This window comes from Pituophis catenifer, unplaced genomic scaffold (assembly GCF_029215685.1).
Source record: "Pituophis catenifer annectens isolate HBS135680 unplaced genomic scaffold, rPitCat1.0.hap2 SCAF_7, whole genome shotgun sequence".
Classification (NCBI taxonomy): Eukaryota; Metazoa; Chordata; class Lepidosauria; order Squamata; family Colubridae; genus Pituophis; species Pituophis catenifer.
Window position 1 is genome coordinate 70749334 of NW_027256887.1, and position 15427 is coordinate 70764760.

The 15427-nt window shown below is 41.1% G+C and overlaps 1 protein-coding gene across 1 annotated transcript in view; it reads right to left on the minus strand.

Moving 5' to 3' along the window:
- The window catches only part of SLC37A3 (solute carrier family 37 member 3), a 37714-nt gene that overhangs the window by 6145 nt on the left and 16142 nt on the right, over positions 1-15427 (minus strand). The window contains exons 7-13 of the mRNA XM_070947105.1: positions 14563-14659; positions 14236-14320; positions 10470-10669; positions 7988-8129; positions 7011-7112; positions 5286-5333; positions 3426-3577 (exon numbers count right to left, since the gene is read on the minus strand). Coding sequence (XP_070803206.1) covers positions 3426-3577; positions 5286-5333; positions 7011-7112; positions 7988-8129; positions 10470-10669; positions 14236-14320; positions 14563-14659 — 826 coding nt within the window. The remainder of the gene's footprint in view (positions 1-3425; positions 3578-5285; positions 5334-7010; positions 7113-7987; positions 8130-10469; positions 10670-14235; positions 14321-14562; positions 14660-15427) is intronic.

Here is a 15427-nt window from a genome sequence, read left to right on the forward strand (position 1 = left end):
CTCTTGCAGATATCCTTATAACACAGCTGTGGTCTCCCTCTGAGGCGCTTTCCCTGCACTAATTCTCCATACAGGAGATCTTTCGGAATCTGACCATCAGCCATTCTCACGACATGCCCAAGCCAGCGTAGACATCTGTAGAGATTCTCAGTCATCCAGGTCATCCAACCATGACCTGGAGGACTGAGGATCTCTACAAAATTTTAGCTATACAATTTGGGATGAACACCCTTTGAATAGTGTGGGAGTAGGAATGGATTTCCAGAAAAGGGGGGGGGATTGCAGGAACAGGAACCAGGAGTTTATCTGTGTCCTCAGGTGACCCTGAGGACACAGATAAACCTCCAAGTGCTTCTAAGATAAAGGTAAAGGTTCCCCTCGCACATATGTGCTAGTCGTTCCCGACTCTAGGGGGCAATGCTCATCTCCGTTTCAAAGCCGAAGAGCCAGCGCTGTCTGAAGACGTCTCCATGGTCATGTGGCTGACATGACTAAACGCCAAAGCCGCACAGAACGCTGTTACCTTCCCACCAAAGGTGGTCCTTATTTTTCTCCTTGCATTTTTTTACGTGCTTTTGAACTGCTAGGTTGGCAGAAGCTGGGACAAGTAACGGGAGCTCACCCCATTACGCAGCACTAGGGATTCGAACTGCTGAACTGCTGACCTTTTGATCGACAAGCTCAGCGTCTTAGCCACTGAGCCACTGCTTCCCTCTTAACGACCATCTAAAAGGATGCAAATGACCAGCTGTCTGCAAGGAATATAAATCCTTCCATTTCCCACTATCCTGTCAAGAGCTGAAAAAGCTTCTTGGATGAGAAGCGAAACGTCTTCAAAGAAAACAAACAAACAAACAAGAAAGTCCAGTTGCCTCCAGAAAAAGTATCTTTGGGACAAACATAATGAACTTTGCTTAGTCTAAAAGCCCCCCAGAAGAGACTCACTTGTAAACATTAATGCATATTTGTTGTTTACACATAAAAGGAGCCAATGGAAGAAGCAACTCAGACAACAGTTCTTATGAGCCATTTTGCAGGTGAGCAATGCAGCAGGCTAGTAAAGCAGGTAAATAGTTCCTACAATCAACCCATGTGGGTTCTCTGAAGGTATACAGTAAAAAAAACAAAACAAAGCTGACGTGACAACGCATTTTCATATAGCATATAGCAAATATTATAAGGCAATAAATAAAAATAAGTAAGAACAACTTGTATTTACATTTTTATTCATGCATTTACATTTTTATCCATGTCCTGCTCTTTACAGCCCACCCCATTCTCAAGACTTGCTTGGCCATTGCAGGAAATGACATCCAAAGTGGGCCCGGCAACTGGACGTGCCCTACTGCATTGGGCTATAATTCTACACATTCTGACCTTCTTCACAAAGCACGAAATCACAGTGGGACTTGCTTGTCCTTGGTTTCATGTCATGCGTGAACTCATGCATTACGGCTTTATATTTTGCATGAAGCCGGTTGCTTATTCAACAGACCATAAGATTCTTTTTAAAAAAAAAAAAAAAAAAAAAAGCTTCATGTCCTATCTGTGTAACAGAAATATGGCTTGTGAATTGTGTCACCTTACATTTGCTAAGATGCTGTTAAAAAAAAAAACAAGCAGGAGTTGGAACTGGCTGAAGACATGACTGCTGAAAAATTGATACCTTTATTTTTTGAGAGAGGCTGGTTGATTTTAATTCTATTTATAATATTTAAATACGGCATCCTTCCCTGCCATCTTTCTCTCCTTTCTCCATAAAGGGTTAGTCTTCCTTTTTCCTACTTTACCAAAATAGCTACTAATAGTTCTTTTGTTCTCTGTATCCTGGGGGGTTTTTTTAGTTCTGCTTTTGCTATTTCTGCTAGATTTATTTATGTATTTATATCCTGCCTTTACTACTTTTTTTTTAATAAATAACTTAAGGTGCCAAACATACCTAACATTTCTTCTTCCTCCTATTTTCCCCACAACAAGTCACTCTCTCTCTCTCTCTCAGCCCACCTCACTTCTGAAGGTTGTTGTTGTGGGGAAAATAGGAGGAAGAAATAATATTGGCTATTTACCAATATCAGAGTTATTTATAAAAGTAATAAAGGCAGGATAAAAAAACCCCATCTTTTAAAAAATAATGCAATTTGCCATAGGGAAGATCTGCCGAAACAGCAGGCTTTCAAACATATAAGTTAGCAGCACCACAAAAGACCCGGTTTGTATGAAAAAGTTAGCAGGAGGCTCAGGATTGGAATTTGACTGCAGCGGTTTGAATGTCCTTTGGATATGCTGAAAGCATATTTTTCTAAACCAAAAGTCCCCAATAAGTTATGTTTTCTCTGAGAGTTAACCTTTTTTTCTTTGAGATGTAACGAATATTACTATTAATACATCCCTTAGTGAAACGATGCTGAAAAGAAAAACCTGTCAGATCTTAAATTTTCAATAAACCAAATCTTTACCTCGGTACACATCGTTCTCCACCGGTTGCTTAGTGACTGAAGTTACAACAGATTGCAACACACACACACACATACACAAAGGCACTGGCAACCCAATTCCAAAGTTTGGACTGCTACCTCCCTCACGGTCACATGACTGCATTTTGAGTGCTGAGCAACCGCCCAAATTTATGGTCGTTTGCAACATCTCATGATCATGTGACCACAATCTGTTTTAGCAAAACTGGCATTTACTTACCGTATTTTTCAGAGTATAAGATGCACCTTTTTGCCTCCTAAAAGGAGGTGAAAATTTAGGTGGGTCTTATACACCGAATGTTGCCCTGCCCACCCACTGGCCTCCATCCTTTGGCCTCGTGCCTCCCAGCAGTTCACCTCCTTGCAGCAAGCAGCAAGAAGAAACAGCTTGTTTCAGCTTCAGCACAGCCTAATTAGCACAAATTGATTGGATCGGCCTACCAACTCTCAGCTGTTTTGCGCAAGCCTCTATTGCTTGCTGCAAGGAGGTAAATTGCTGGCAGCAGATTTTTTTTTTCCTTGTGCTAATCAAGCTATTCTGAAAACAAAAATGAATGTAAAGCAGGCTATTTGCTGCAACGAGGCAAAATTGCTGGGAGGCAGCGGCAGATTTCTTTTTCTTGTTTTCCTCACCAAAAAAGGTAGGTCCATCTTATAGTCCAGACCGTCTTATACTCCGAAAAATACGGTACTTTATTTCAGCAAAAATGGCCCATAGTAAACAATATGTATATTTAATGGTCGCCACGTTTGCTTAACTACTGCAGATTCACTTAATGACGGTACTGATTTGGTTAATGAGTGCTGCAAAAAATAGACTGTAAAATTGAGTCTGTCGCGTGATGATTGCTTCATCATGAGCAGGCTTCATTATGGTTGTAAGTCAAGGACCAGCTGTACGAGTTCTTTCATTGCTATAACAATCCTGATTGCTTCTCGGATCTGTCTCACCTGACCCACAGCGGCCCCAATACTGCCGGTGCCATCCACAATCCCTGTCACAGTTGCAAGAGCCTCGCTACTTCCTTTGATCGCGTCCTGATGTCCCAGGTCTGCAGAAATGGCAGAGCCAATCATGTTGGAAGGGCCTCCAATAAAAAAGCCTGCGAAACGATCAAAAGAAAAATACAACTAAGAATGAGAAGATGGAGGAGGTGGGCTCTGTTTCCAATACAAAGCAAGGTTGTCTTCATCTGAACCTGCCACCTTGCCCCTTAACCAAAGAAAACTATAAAAAGTCAGACCAGCCATGCATCCAAACATCAGTGGAAATATTAAAGTGTGATGATTTAGTTTAGAGTCATGGTTAGTTTGCAATCACACAATCATTCCCCGTTGGCTGGGGAATTCTCGGACTTGAAATCTACACATCTTCAAGCTGCCAAGATTGAGAAACACTGGAGAAACCTGTGCCTCTGGAGCCGCATGTGGCTCTTTCACTCCTCTGTTGTGGCTCCCTGTCACTCAAAATATGTGTCACAACCACCAATGTGCGACACCCACTGGCATGCGATTTATTAAGCTTTTCAACCCTTGGTAGGCCAACCATGGGTAAATCCAAGAAAAGAAAAGTTTCAGAAGAAAACAGAACATTTAATTCAACGACATATGCTAGTTTTGTGGCCGCTCAAGAAATAGTCAGGCACGGGAAGGGTTTTGTGGCTCCCGGTGTTTTCTTTTCTGTGGGAAATGGGTCCAAATGGCTCTTTGAGTGTTTAAGGTTGCAGACCCCTGGTCTAGACTATTGCCCATTCGCAAATCTTGCCCGTGCTTTTCTCATCATTAAGTTTTCATGGTCTAATGCAGGGGTTCCCAACCCCCAATCTGTGGACCGGCACCAGTCTGCAGCATGCCAGCAACCGGGCCACACAAATAAATGAAGCCCCATCTGCGGGATGCAGGCGGCACACAAAACCATGGTCTGCGGAACCAGTCCCTGGTGCTCAAAAGCACCAGGGACTGGTGGTCGCTGGTCTAGTGTCCCACTAGTAGATGGGAATTATATAACCGCATATGTGTTTGCTTCCTTCTCTCAAAGCTGCTGATTGTGAACTTCTGGAAGAAGGAAAAACAAAATTTACAGTATTCCCTGAATGCTATGGCAGTAGAATCTTGTAACAGACTAGACTTTAAATGATTGCTTCATATGTTGCAGTAAACCATGATTTTAACATTGAATAACCCATTTGGTTACAGAACATGCTGTTAGAAATCTGCTGGCTTGCAAATAATAGTGGTTGGGTTCGCCTATCACACTAGGCAAAGACCAACAAAACCAGACAGACTATGGCTGGAACCAGCGGGGGGCTTCAAAAATTTTAGCAAGGGGTTCTCTGCCTGGTTGCTGGGTGGGCTGGGTCTGCCTGGTTGCTGGGAAGGTCGTTTCTGGCCTTCCCGAACTTCCGGTAGGCCCGTTTTTGTTTTTAATTTGATTTATATGCCGCCTTTCTCCGGAGACTCAGGGCGACTTACAATGTGCTCAGCAATAGCCTTCATCCTTTTGTATATTTATACAAAGTCAGCTTATTGCCCCCTCCCTGAGCCTTGCGCGCACCCTGCACTTACCTGCATCCAAAATGAGCCACGTGGGAACTCTTGGGAGGGGGGGGGGGTCAGGATGGGCAGGTCCAGCCAGGAGTGGGATTTGGGGGTTCTCCGAACTGCACAGAATCTTAGCTAGAGGTTCTCCTGAACCCCTGCGAACCCCCAGCAGCCCACCCCTGGCTGGAACAAAACATTGAAACAAGCCGAGATATGACATGATGAAAACAGATGTTCTTTACTGTCTTTGAAAATATGTTGATCTTTTACCTGTAATTGCCATGATGACTGCATTGATAGGTTTGTTATTTGGGGAACCTATGAAAACAAAGAAAAGAAAAAGGTCATCATTCTTTTGGCCACAACAGATAAAAAGCTCAGGATGAAATGAAAAGCTGATTATAAAAGACCCTTTTCAAGATTATGCATTGGCATGGCATGTTAACAGTGCCTTAATCTTCTGCTGCAATAGAGTGTTTCTTTAATTTTGCCTTCACTGATGGTTAAATATGCTTCCCTCTCAAAACCCAGGACCCAGTTTGTGGGGGCAATAAACTGACTTTGTATCAATATACAAAAGTATGAAGGCTATTGCTTAACACATTGTAAGCCGCCCTGAGTCTCCGGAGAAGGGCGGCATATAAGTCAAATTAAAAAAAAAAAAAAAAACAGGGGAGAAAGATGAGGAAGCCAAGAGGTTGGTTGTATTCTGGCTGTATTTGGTTTGGTCCATAGTTGAATTGCTGGAGTAATTTTGGATCAATAAAACGTTGATTTGTTTGAATCTCCCTGAACTGGAATAGAACATCACTTAGCAAGGCAGCCAAGAACACTGGACTGAAAGGACCTTAGCCTCTCATAGATGAACCTACAAAACTGAAGGGAACTGCTTGTTCCCAACCTTACTGAAAGCAAGAATTCAGCAAAAGGGTTTTTGCCAAGCACTGATCTAATCAAGCGATATGGCCAAGGGTGAGTGAAGGAAGCTTGTAGTGCAATATTTCAATATCTATATCAGGAAGAGCCGACTTGGGGAGTCTCTATGAAACCTGAGATACATTATTCCAAAATAATAACAAGCTTTCCTTTTGCTCACTGCTCTCACCCAGATTTTGAAATTTTGAAAAATCAAATTTTAAAGATTTTGAAATCTTTTGATTTCACCCAGAAAGGAGAAATCAAAAGGGGGCAGTCTACAGGAGCTCAATTCTGGAAATTATAGGGTTTCCAGCAAAATGATAGAAGCAATGGATTTCAATTAAAGCTTATGATACTTCAAAGCTATAATTATCCTAACAAATGAGCAGTAGCAATACCACTACTCTCACTTGTGCCCCTGGCCTGAACACAGGCAATGCTCCAATAAAGGTACATCTGCACAAGTGCAGACAGTGCCCTCTACTGGAAAAGAATATTCTCCTTTTCCTTTCATTCCAGCACACAATGGAACACTCAGCTTGTGGGTCTCCCAGAAGCACCTGGCTCACCACTAATGAAAGCAGGAAAGCAGAAGAGTTTTACCTGCCCAGCTTATTCAGCAGGTTTCTTGTAATTTTTTTTTGAAGATTGCTGAGAATACTATCTCTTATTAAACTCAAAAGCAGAGTTGATTTGCCAAGATGGCGCCACAGACGGCAGCCTTGGTGAAATGCTCTCTGATAGTTTTTCATTCTTGATGAATGTATTTTATTCTCCTTATGTACACTGAGAGCATATACACCTGAGACAAATTTCTTGTGTGTCCAATCACATTTGGCCAATAAAGAATTCTGTTCTGTTCTGTTCTGTTCTGTTCTGTTCTGTTCTATTCTATTCTATTCTATTCTATTCTATTCTATTCTATTCTACTCTATTCTATTCTATTCTATTCTATTCTAATCCATTTCAATTGCTGACTTAATACGGTAAAGAAAACAGGCCCTCCCTATGTTTAGTGCATAAGATAAGGAGGCTAAAGCTCATCCCACAAAACCTATTGTGCAGGAAAGTACTCACGGCTGTATCCAAAGAGAGATCCAATAGCCAAGATGAGGCTAATAGCTAATACAGGAGCTCTTTTTTGTAGCACATCAGAGATAAAACCTTGGATGGTACCACCTGTAGAAATAATAGGAATAAAGACTATCAGAATAGATTGTAATCATTATAAGCAAAAATGCACACCCAGAACCAGCATTTATTACTTTACTGTTTTTACAATGTTGGAAGCTACCCAGAATCAATGGATAGTGAGATGGGAGGCAGTATAAATTTAATCGATTTTTTTTTTTTAAAGCACAATTGGCTACAAATTTAGCTGTCTGTCTTTCATACATTGTGTTGACTGGAAGATTCTTCAGCTACTGTTCTAAACCATTTTTTCCCCATTTTGGTTTTCTCCAAAATGAGACGTTTTTACAGACAGCAACACTACTGCTAAGAATTATGGGAGTTGAAGATGGGGGATGCCCAAGTGTGGGGAAGCTGCTGTAGGCAATTAGATTGGTATAATGCCAGTTTGATATAGTGATTAAGGTGTGGCCTAGAAACCAGGAAACTGTGAAACTTAGTCATGAAAGCCCACTGGGGGTCTTTGGGCTGATCACCAGAAGACTGTGAGTTCTAGTCCTGCCTTAGGCATGAAAACCAGCTAGGCGGCTTTGGGCTAGTCACTTTCTCTCAGTCCACCCACCTTATAGGATTGTTGTTATGAGGTGTGAGGAAGGAGTATTATGTAAATTCACCGCTTTGAGTTACTTATAAAATAACAAAGGCAGGATAAACTCTAATAAATAAATACATTTGACATCTGCCAGATCCTTTGGCCTACTACATCCATCATCACTTTGCCTGTCAGTCACTAATTGGTAAGACAAGCGGTGTCTACTTAGTTTCAAACTAGAATTCTCACCCACACCCTGTTCTAATCCCACAATGAACAGAAAATGAAATGTAACAACAAAAAGAATTTGTCTTTTGCTCCATAGTCATACCTATAATGCCTCCAACATCATACCAGATTGAGAGCTGGTCGGCTTCTGCCTCCTTCCAACCAAAATTGTTGCTGAGGTAGAAGGGCAGCCAGAAGAAGAAGGAGTAGTTCACTAGCTTCAGGCAAGCATAGGCCAAGGAATACTGAAACAAATAAATACCATCCCAAAAGAAAAACTATTAGAATCAAAACAATCCAAGCTGAGCCAGCGTGGCTTTGTAATTCTATAATGCATAGAGCAGAGGTCTCCAGTCTTGGCAACTTTAAGGCTTAAGAATTCCCCAGCCAGCAGATTATACCTTTATTAAAGCTATAGGATGGGTGTGATATTGCTACCATTCAGTTCTTAGGATAATTATGACTTTGAAGTATCATAAGCTTTAGTTCAAATTCCTTGCTTCTGTCCTTTTTCTCTTGATTTATTTCTTTTTTCCCAAGTTTTTTATTTTTTTAAAGACAAACAAACATATAATACGTTTTTTTCTGAATAGAGTATTGACAGAGTCAAAATTCATACAGCTTATTTTCCCCAAATTTGATTTATAGATTTCAATTTCTGCCATTGTATTCCTTTTCTACTTTTCCCTTTTTCATCTCTATTTTATATTTAATATATAATCAATATTACCATCCGCCCTAACCTCCTAATCTTAATCTTATTTCATTTCCTTCTTTTAGGACTCCTTTGAGTCCTGCGGGAGAAGGGCGGTATAAAAATAAAAATTAATAAAATAAAGAAATAAATAAATATTTCTCTCTTTATCACATATATTTTTCAATATTTCTTTGTTCTATTGAAACCCTTTAATTTACACAAATTTTTTTAATATTTCACACTTATTTCTTAATCTCCATTGTTTTCTAAAGATGGACCAGATTATCATGTTTTATTTCTATATTAATCATTTTACCATTTTATCAATATATTTCTTCAAATTTATTTTCCACACCATCTTTTTTTAAAATAAAACTATCTTATTTCATTTCAATTTCATTCAAATTTCCATTTCACCTTCTAAATAAACCCCTTATCATCATATCAAATCATAAACCTATCTTCCATTTCCATTTCATATATATATGAAGTAAGAAAGTAAGAAGTAAGAAAATTGATACTATGCCTTTACAGGGAGGAGATGGGTGTGGCCTACTGATGACAGCTAACGAGGTAGAAATGGATCTATTTAGGTCTCCCACCTAGCAGTGAGAGCTTGTAGGTGTTAGAAAAGAAAAAAGCCCAGAACCGAGTAGATGAGATTCTACTGAGCTGGAGCTACAAAAAAACCTTGGCTACGTAGGGAAAACCTGGCTAGAAGAAAAACATATATATATATATATTTTAAGTTGCCAAAGTTGGCCAACTTAAAGTGAATCAGGTTCAGATTTTTCTATTCAAGATCTGACACTCTATCTCAGGGATGCCTGGCATAGACTGTCACATCTTGAATAGAAAAATCTGACCCTGATCCATTAGGAAACACGTTGGATGAACCGGAATCAGTCATTGCCTGTCAGTATAACTCAGTGCACCAGTATGAGGAGAAAAAAAAAAAGGGAAGCACTGTCCAGCTTTCTTAAAAATGCAAATGAGTGACACTGTCTCTTGTCACAAGGTCTACGCAGCATTATTTAACAGTGACTAGGTCGGTGAGTCTCAATCTCAACTTTAAGATAGGTGGACAACTCCCCAGAGTTCTAGCTGAGGAATTCTGGGAGTTAGAGACCCACACATCTTAAAATTGCCAAGATTGAGAAATACTGCAATAGGTAAACTTTAGGGGCAGATGGGACACTTTTGGAAGCCGACAGTATGTAACGGGATTCTCAAGGGTAATGTGGCACACAGCCAGTCACAAACCACACATTGACAAGGCAGCAAACTTAATTAGGTTGGAGGTATTCAGCCGGTTCTATCCGGTTCGGGTGAACCAGTAGCGGCAGCTGCGGGAGGCTCCGCCCACCCACCCAGACGTCATCACATCCCGTTTTTGACGCTCTGCAAATTTGCAGAATGTGCATGCGCAAAAGTGGCCCCTGCGCGTGTGCACACATTTGCGAACTGGTAGCGAAGGTAAGTGAATATCACCCCTGGTTGCTCCTCAACACTCCAAGATATTGTCTATCACTTCACTTACTTCTGTCCTTTTTTTAGGGGTTGGGGGGGAGACAGGTTGACATATTGCTAAGCTAAGAACTGGGCTGCAGCTATCCACTGTTCCTTTCCTTCGATTTCCTCTTGCCCTATGTGAGCTCTAAAGATATTCCTAGAAATAAAAACGATGCTTTGCAGCATGCCAGCTTCTGTTTTTATTTAAGTAAAACTTTCTTGATATCAGAGGGGAAAAGGAGATCGGGGGGGGGGGGAGGAGGAGGAGAGAACCAAGACAGTGTCCTTAAAAAAACTTGTGCCCATAGATACAATGGGATCTTGTTTCTTAATAAAAAAAAAAATCACTATAAGGGGATAACAACAACCACCTTACCAATAATACGCCGGGTAGACAACACGCCTGAAAAAATCCAATGGCCTGGGATGGAGCATTTGTACCACTGCTTAGGTTTGATGCCTGAATGGTGTAATTCTGCTCATCGAAATCTTCGTTCTCGTGGCTGCTAATTAATGGCTCAGTGGCATCTTCCTCAGCAGCTTCACCCTCCCCTTCTTTGCCAATTTCAGGGAGGCCTAGGAGAAATCACAGAAAGGCAACTTAAAAAACAAAGGAAAGGAGAATCCCCTCTGCTCATGCCTGCTCTTTTGAGCTATGGTTCCTCCCTTCTGAATCGGCTCCCTTGCACTCTCTCTCTCCCTCTTCCTTTGGCTTAGAAGTGCTTCTGGATGGTGCTCTGCAGAAACATCCAATTTGTATCCCTGGTCTTCTAACACTCTCCAAAGAATCCTGTCTGATCCTGACGGCGTCTCTGCTGTATGTGTCTGGCCGTTACTTGCAAGACCTAACAAATTAGTGCAGGGGTCCTCAAACTTTTTAAACAAGGGGCCAATTCACAGTCCCTCGGACTATTGGGGGACCAGACCAGCTGGGTGGGCGTGGCTAGGTGGTCATGTGACTGGGTGGGTGTGGCCAATTTAGCAGTCCATTAAACAATACACACAAATTACACTTTAATTTGTTATGCTCCTGGGAGCGGAAAGCAGGTTAGTGAAGGGATGTGGCTGCCTTGAGGTGTGTTGAGGGACTTCTGTTTGTGTGTCTTTCTGTGTTCTCTCTCTCTCTCTGGAGGCTGGGGAGGCCAAAAACGGGCCCATTTTTGGCCTCCTCAGCCTCAAATACCGCTCTGCTGCCCAAAAACAGGCCCATTTTTGGCCTCCCGAGGCCTCTGTGTGTCCTGTTTTTGGCTGCTTCGGCTTCCAGAAGGTGAATGGAGGCCAGCAGGTAGGTGGGGTGATGTGGACGGGGCAGCCTTGTGGTCCCACATGGGCTGGATCAATGGCTTCAGCAGGCCGTGTATGGCCCGCAGGACGTAGTTTGAGGACCCCTGAATTAGTGCATTCCCTTTAGGGCAAGAGGCAGACTTCTCCAACTGCAAGACCGGTACTACTACTTACAGTAGTAGTAGTGAATAAATTTGCACTGCAAATAAACTTGTAGTGTGAATAAATTTACAGTATTACTACTACTCGTAGTCCTCTTGGACTACTGTAATGCACTGCACATGGGGCTGCCCTCGAAAAATAACTAGAAGCGTCATCTGATATTAGAATGCAGCATTGTGGGTGGTTACAGATTCTGTAACAGCTTTGTTCCCTATGCCATCCATCTGGTAAACTCGCAAGATTTGTTTTTCTCGCCATGTACATGTATACACCCGAACTAGACCGTGTTGTTTCTCTGTGTCATAGAATAATATGTGTGGGTATGTGGATATATGCATATTTATTTGTCATGTTTTTTAGTGTATATTGGAGATGGTGACCCTTTGAGAACTGCATGCAACGAAATTTCATTTTAATGTATGCCGATTAGTGTACATTCAATGTGACAATAAAGTTACTCTAAGTTATGAGTGTTACTAGAACACATATTTCACCTCTCATCCACAAGCTGTATTGGTAACCAAATTAATGTTTAGTTTTGCTGTACACTAGAATCACTTGTTTGTTAGATGGGTGGCATTATTTAATTTGATAAATAGATACCGTTTCAAAATTCGGATGCCTGACTCTACCAGCCGCAGTTCTAAGGGGGAGATAAGACTTGAAGAAAGATGCCCTACAATAGATAAAGGTAAAGGTTCCCCTCACACATATGTGCTAATCGTTCCCCGACTCTAGGGGGCGGTGCTCATCTCCGTTTCAAAGCCAAAGAGCCAGCACTGTCCGAAGACGTCTCCGTGGTCATGTGGCCGGCATGACTAACCACCAAAGACGCACGGAACGCTGTTACCTCCCCACCAAAAGTGGTCCCTATTTTTCTACTTACATTTTTTACGTGCTTTCGAACTGCTAGGTTGGCAGTTGGGACAAGTAACGGGAGCTCAACCCATTATGCGGCACTAGGCATTTGAACTGCTGAACTGCCTACCTTTCGATCGACAAGCTCAGCATCTTAGCCACTGAGCCATCGTGTCCCACTGCCCTACAATAGGTGTTTACAATCCAGTTTCAACATCTGAACAAATTAACTCTTCCTCTGCAAACATAAAAATGTAAGGATGCAGATACTGTGTTCCTTTACAGATGCCATCACTGAACTTGCCAGGTCCTAACAATGAAAGCATTTTGGTAATCACAAGAATGAATAGATTGCAATAAAATAAACATCCCAGTCTTATACCCCACTAGCAGCCACTCCCCCTAAGTGGCAAGAGGTGAACAATAAAGCCCCTTTCCCAAGCTTACGAGGAAATCAGTTGCTCTTTGGTTCTTCCCTTCCTATCTAGAACATCTAAACCAGGGGTCACAAACCTTTCGGACCTCAGGGACCACTAAATTCATAATTGTAAATCCCGCGGACCACTAATAAGAATTTTTTAAAAGACAGATAGTATTTAGTGCAATATAAAAAATGCAAATAATTTTTCTGCGGACCACCAAAATTTTTTCACGGATCACCAGTGGTCCATAGACCACCAGTTGGTGACCGCTGATCTAAGCCACCTTTTTTAGGTATACAGAAGATGGTATATATAACAGCCACGCTTTGGATTCATCGCAGAGATCTGCACACTCACGAATCCATTGAGGCTGCCTTACATCAGGATAGAAATCCCATTTTATCAGATGCATCCAAGGTTTCCTGTTGTTTTTTTTCTCCATATGCAGCACTTGCCAAAACATTTTTAGGCTTTGGAGTCAAAGACATAGAGCCCACTTTGAAGAACTTTGCAACCTCATCTGCCTCTTGGAGGTATGATGACCAAAAATGAACTCTAAGGAAGTTGCTCTGAAGAACTCAAGTGTAATAAAATGTGAATCTACCAGGCCACAACAGTTCCATTAAAAGTTAATTCTGTAGTGCGAGTCATCAGCCTGGTTTCCAGATGCGGCATTGCAGGTGTTTTGTCAAGCGAAATGTTGGTATGGTTTTATTACTGCCATATTAGTGTTGTTGCAGTTGCCTTTTTAGTTATGAAGTTCAAAAAAGTCCTTCTATGTGCATACCATTTTGTTCTTCTGTTGACCAATTTAGACTTGTTATAAAGGCAGGGATATACAGTACAGGTAGTCCTCGACATATGACCACAATCGAGCCCAAAAGTTATGTGGTTAAATGAGACATTTGTGAAGTGAACTTTGCCCTGTTTTATAACCTTTCTTGCCTCAGTTGTTAAGTGAATCATTGCAGCTCATAAGTTAGCAACCCAGTTGTTAAATGAATCTGGCTTCCCCATTGACTTTGCTTGTCAGAAGGTCGCAAAAGGTGATCACACATGACCCTGCAACACAGCAACTGTCATAAGTATGAACCAGTTGCCAAGCGTCATTATGGGGATGCTGCAAAGGTCATAATTTTGAAAAACGGTCATAAGTCACATTTTTCAGTGCCGCTGTACCTTTGAACAGTCACTAAACGAACTCTTGTAAATCGAGGACTACCTGTTAATGTTTAAAACTGAAAAAAAATCTTGCCCGTAATGCCAGTATCTAATGAGGTTTTTAATATTTAATTTAATTAAATATTTAATATGGATTTTGAGTGGCGTGCCAAGTCAAAAATTAACTATGCACCATTTGCAATTTGGGTTTGCGAGCAGCAAAGACCAAACAAGTCAAAAAGTGCTTCTACTTACCTACTTCTTTGGGAGAAATCACAAGGCCAAAAAAGACAATAACTCCTCCAGCAAACTGTACTGATGCCGTCACCAAGAAGGCATACTGAAAGGGAAGGGCGAAAAAACACAATTAAGATATTACATGGGTATCTCTTGGATTTTCTTATTTTAAGTCAAGCAATTAGTTCTTCCGGTATTTTATTTTTGCTTGTATAGAAAGTCCCAAAATATTTTATTGGAAGGCACAGAGAAACGCTGATAAGCTTAATAAATAAAACACACAATTCATGCTCAAATATGACTGGCTCCAATCCAGGTAGGACAATGGCAGGAAGCCTCACCCACCTCGTAGCCATACTGCAGAACCGATGAGGCAAGAAACGCTCCAAGGATATTACCCACTGATGCACAAGCACTCCAGAGTCCGAAAACAAATCCTCTCCTGAATGTGAAATTAAAAAAAAAAAAAAAAAGATTAAGTTGGGCAAAAAAAAAAAAATCTAAAGCAGTTAGTCTCCTTTAACAATTTGAACAAGGCAGTTAAAAGATGAATGGCGGTAGATGCAAGCATTTAGTATTGACTCGTCAAAAAAAACTATTTTAAAATTCACTTCCCTCAAACAACATTGCATGCACGAGTTCAGTCTTACAAGTTGACTTATTAGGACTATGACAGCATTGTTACTATAAAGGAGCCATGGTGGCGCAGTGGTTAAATACAATATTGCAGGCTAATTCTGCTGACTGACAACTGCTGACAGTTCGATCCTCACCGGCTCAAGGTTGACTCAGCCTTCCATCCTTCCAAGGTTGGTAAAATGAGGATCCAGATTGTTGGGGGAAATATGCTGATTCTGTAAACTGCTTAGAGAGGGCTGTAAAGAACGGTGAAGCGGTATATAACTCTAAGTGCTACTGCTATTGCTATAAAAAGTTACACCATAAAAAGTGAAGAACTTTCTAATGGAAAGTTTCTGATACCAAGCCTTTCGAAGTACTCTGGGCAGGATGGTACAGCAAGTGTGTTATCATGCCTACATGTCTTGTTTGTTTGAGCAAACATAATTTTCAGACCCAGAAAGGGACAACTGAAAATAATGGATTTAAGAATTGCAGAAGAATGAGAAGCCATCATTTGGATAAAAAAAAAAAAACTTGAATAACTGAAGTGCATTTATTTGATTTAAAAAGTTAATGTGTAAAATAGCAT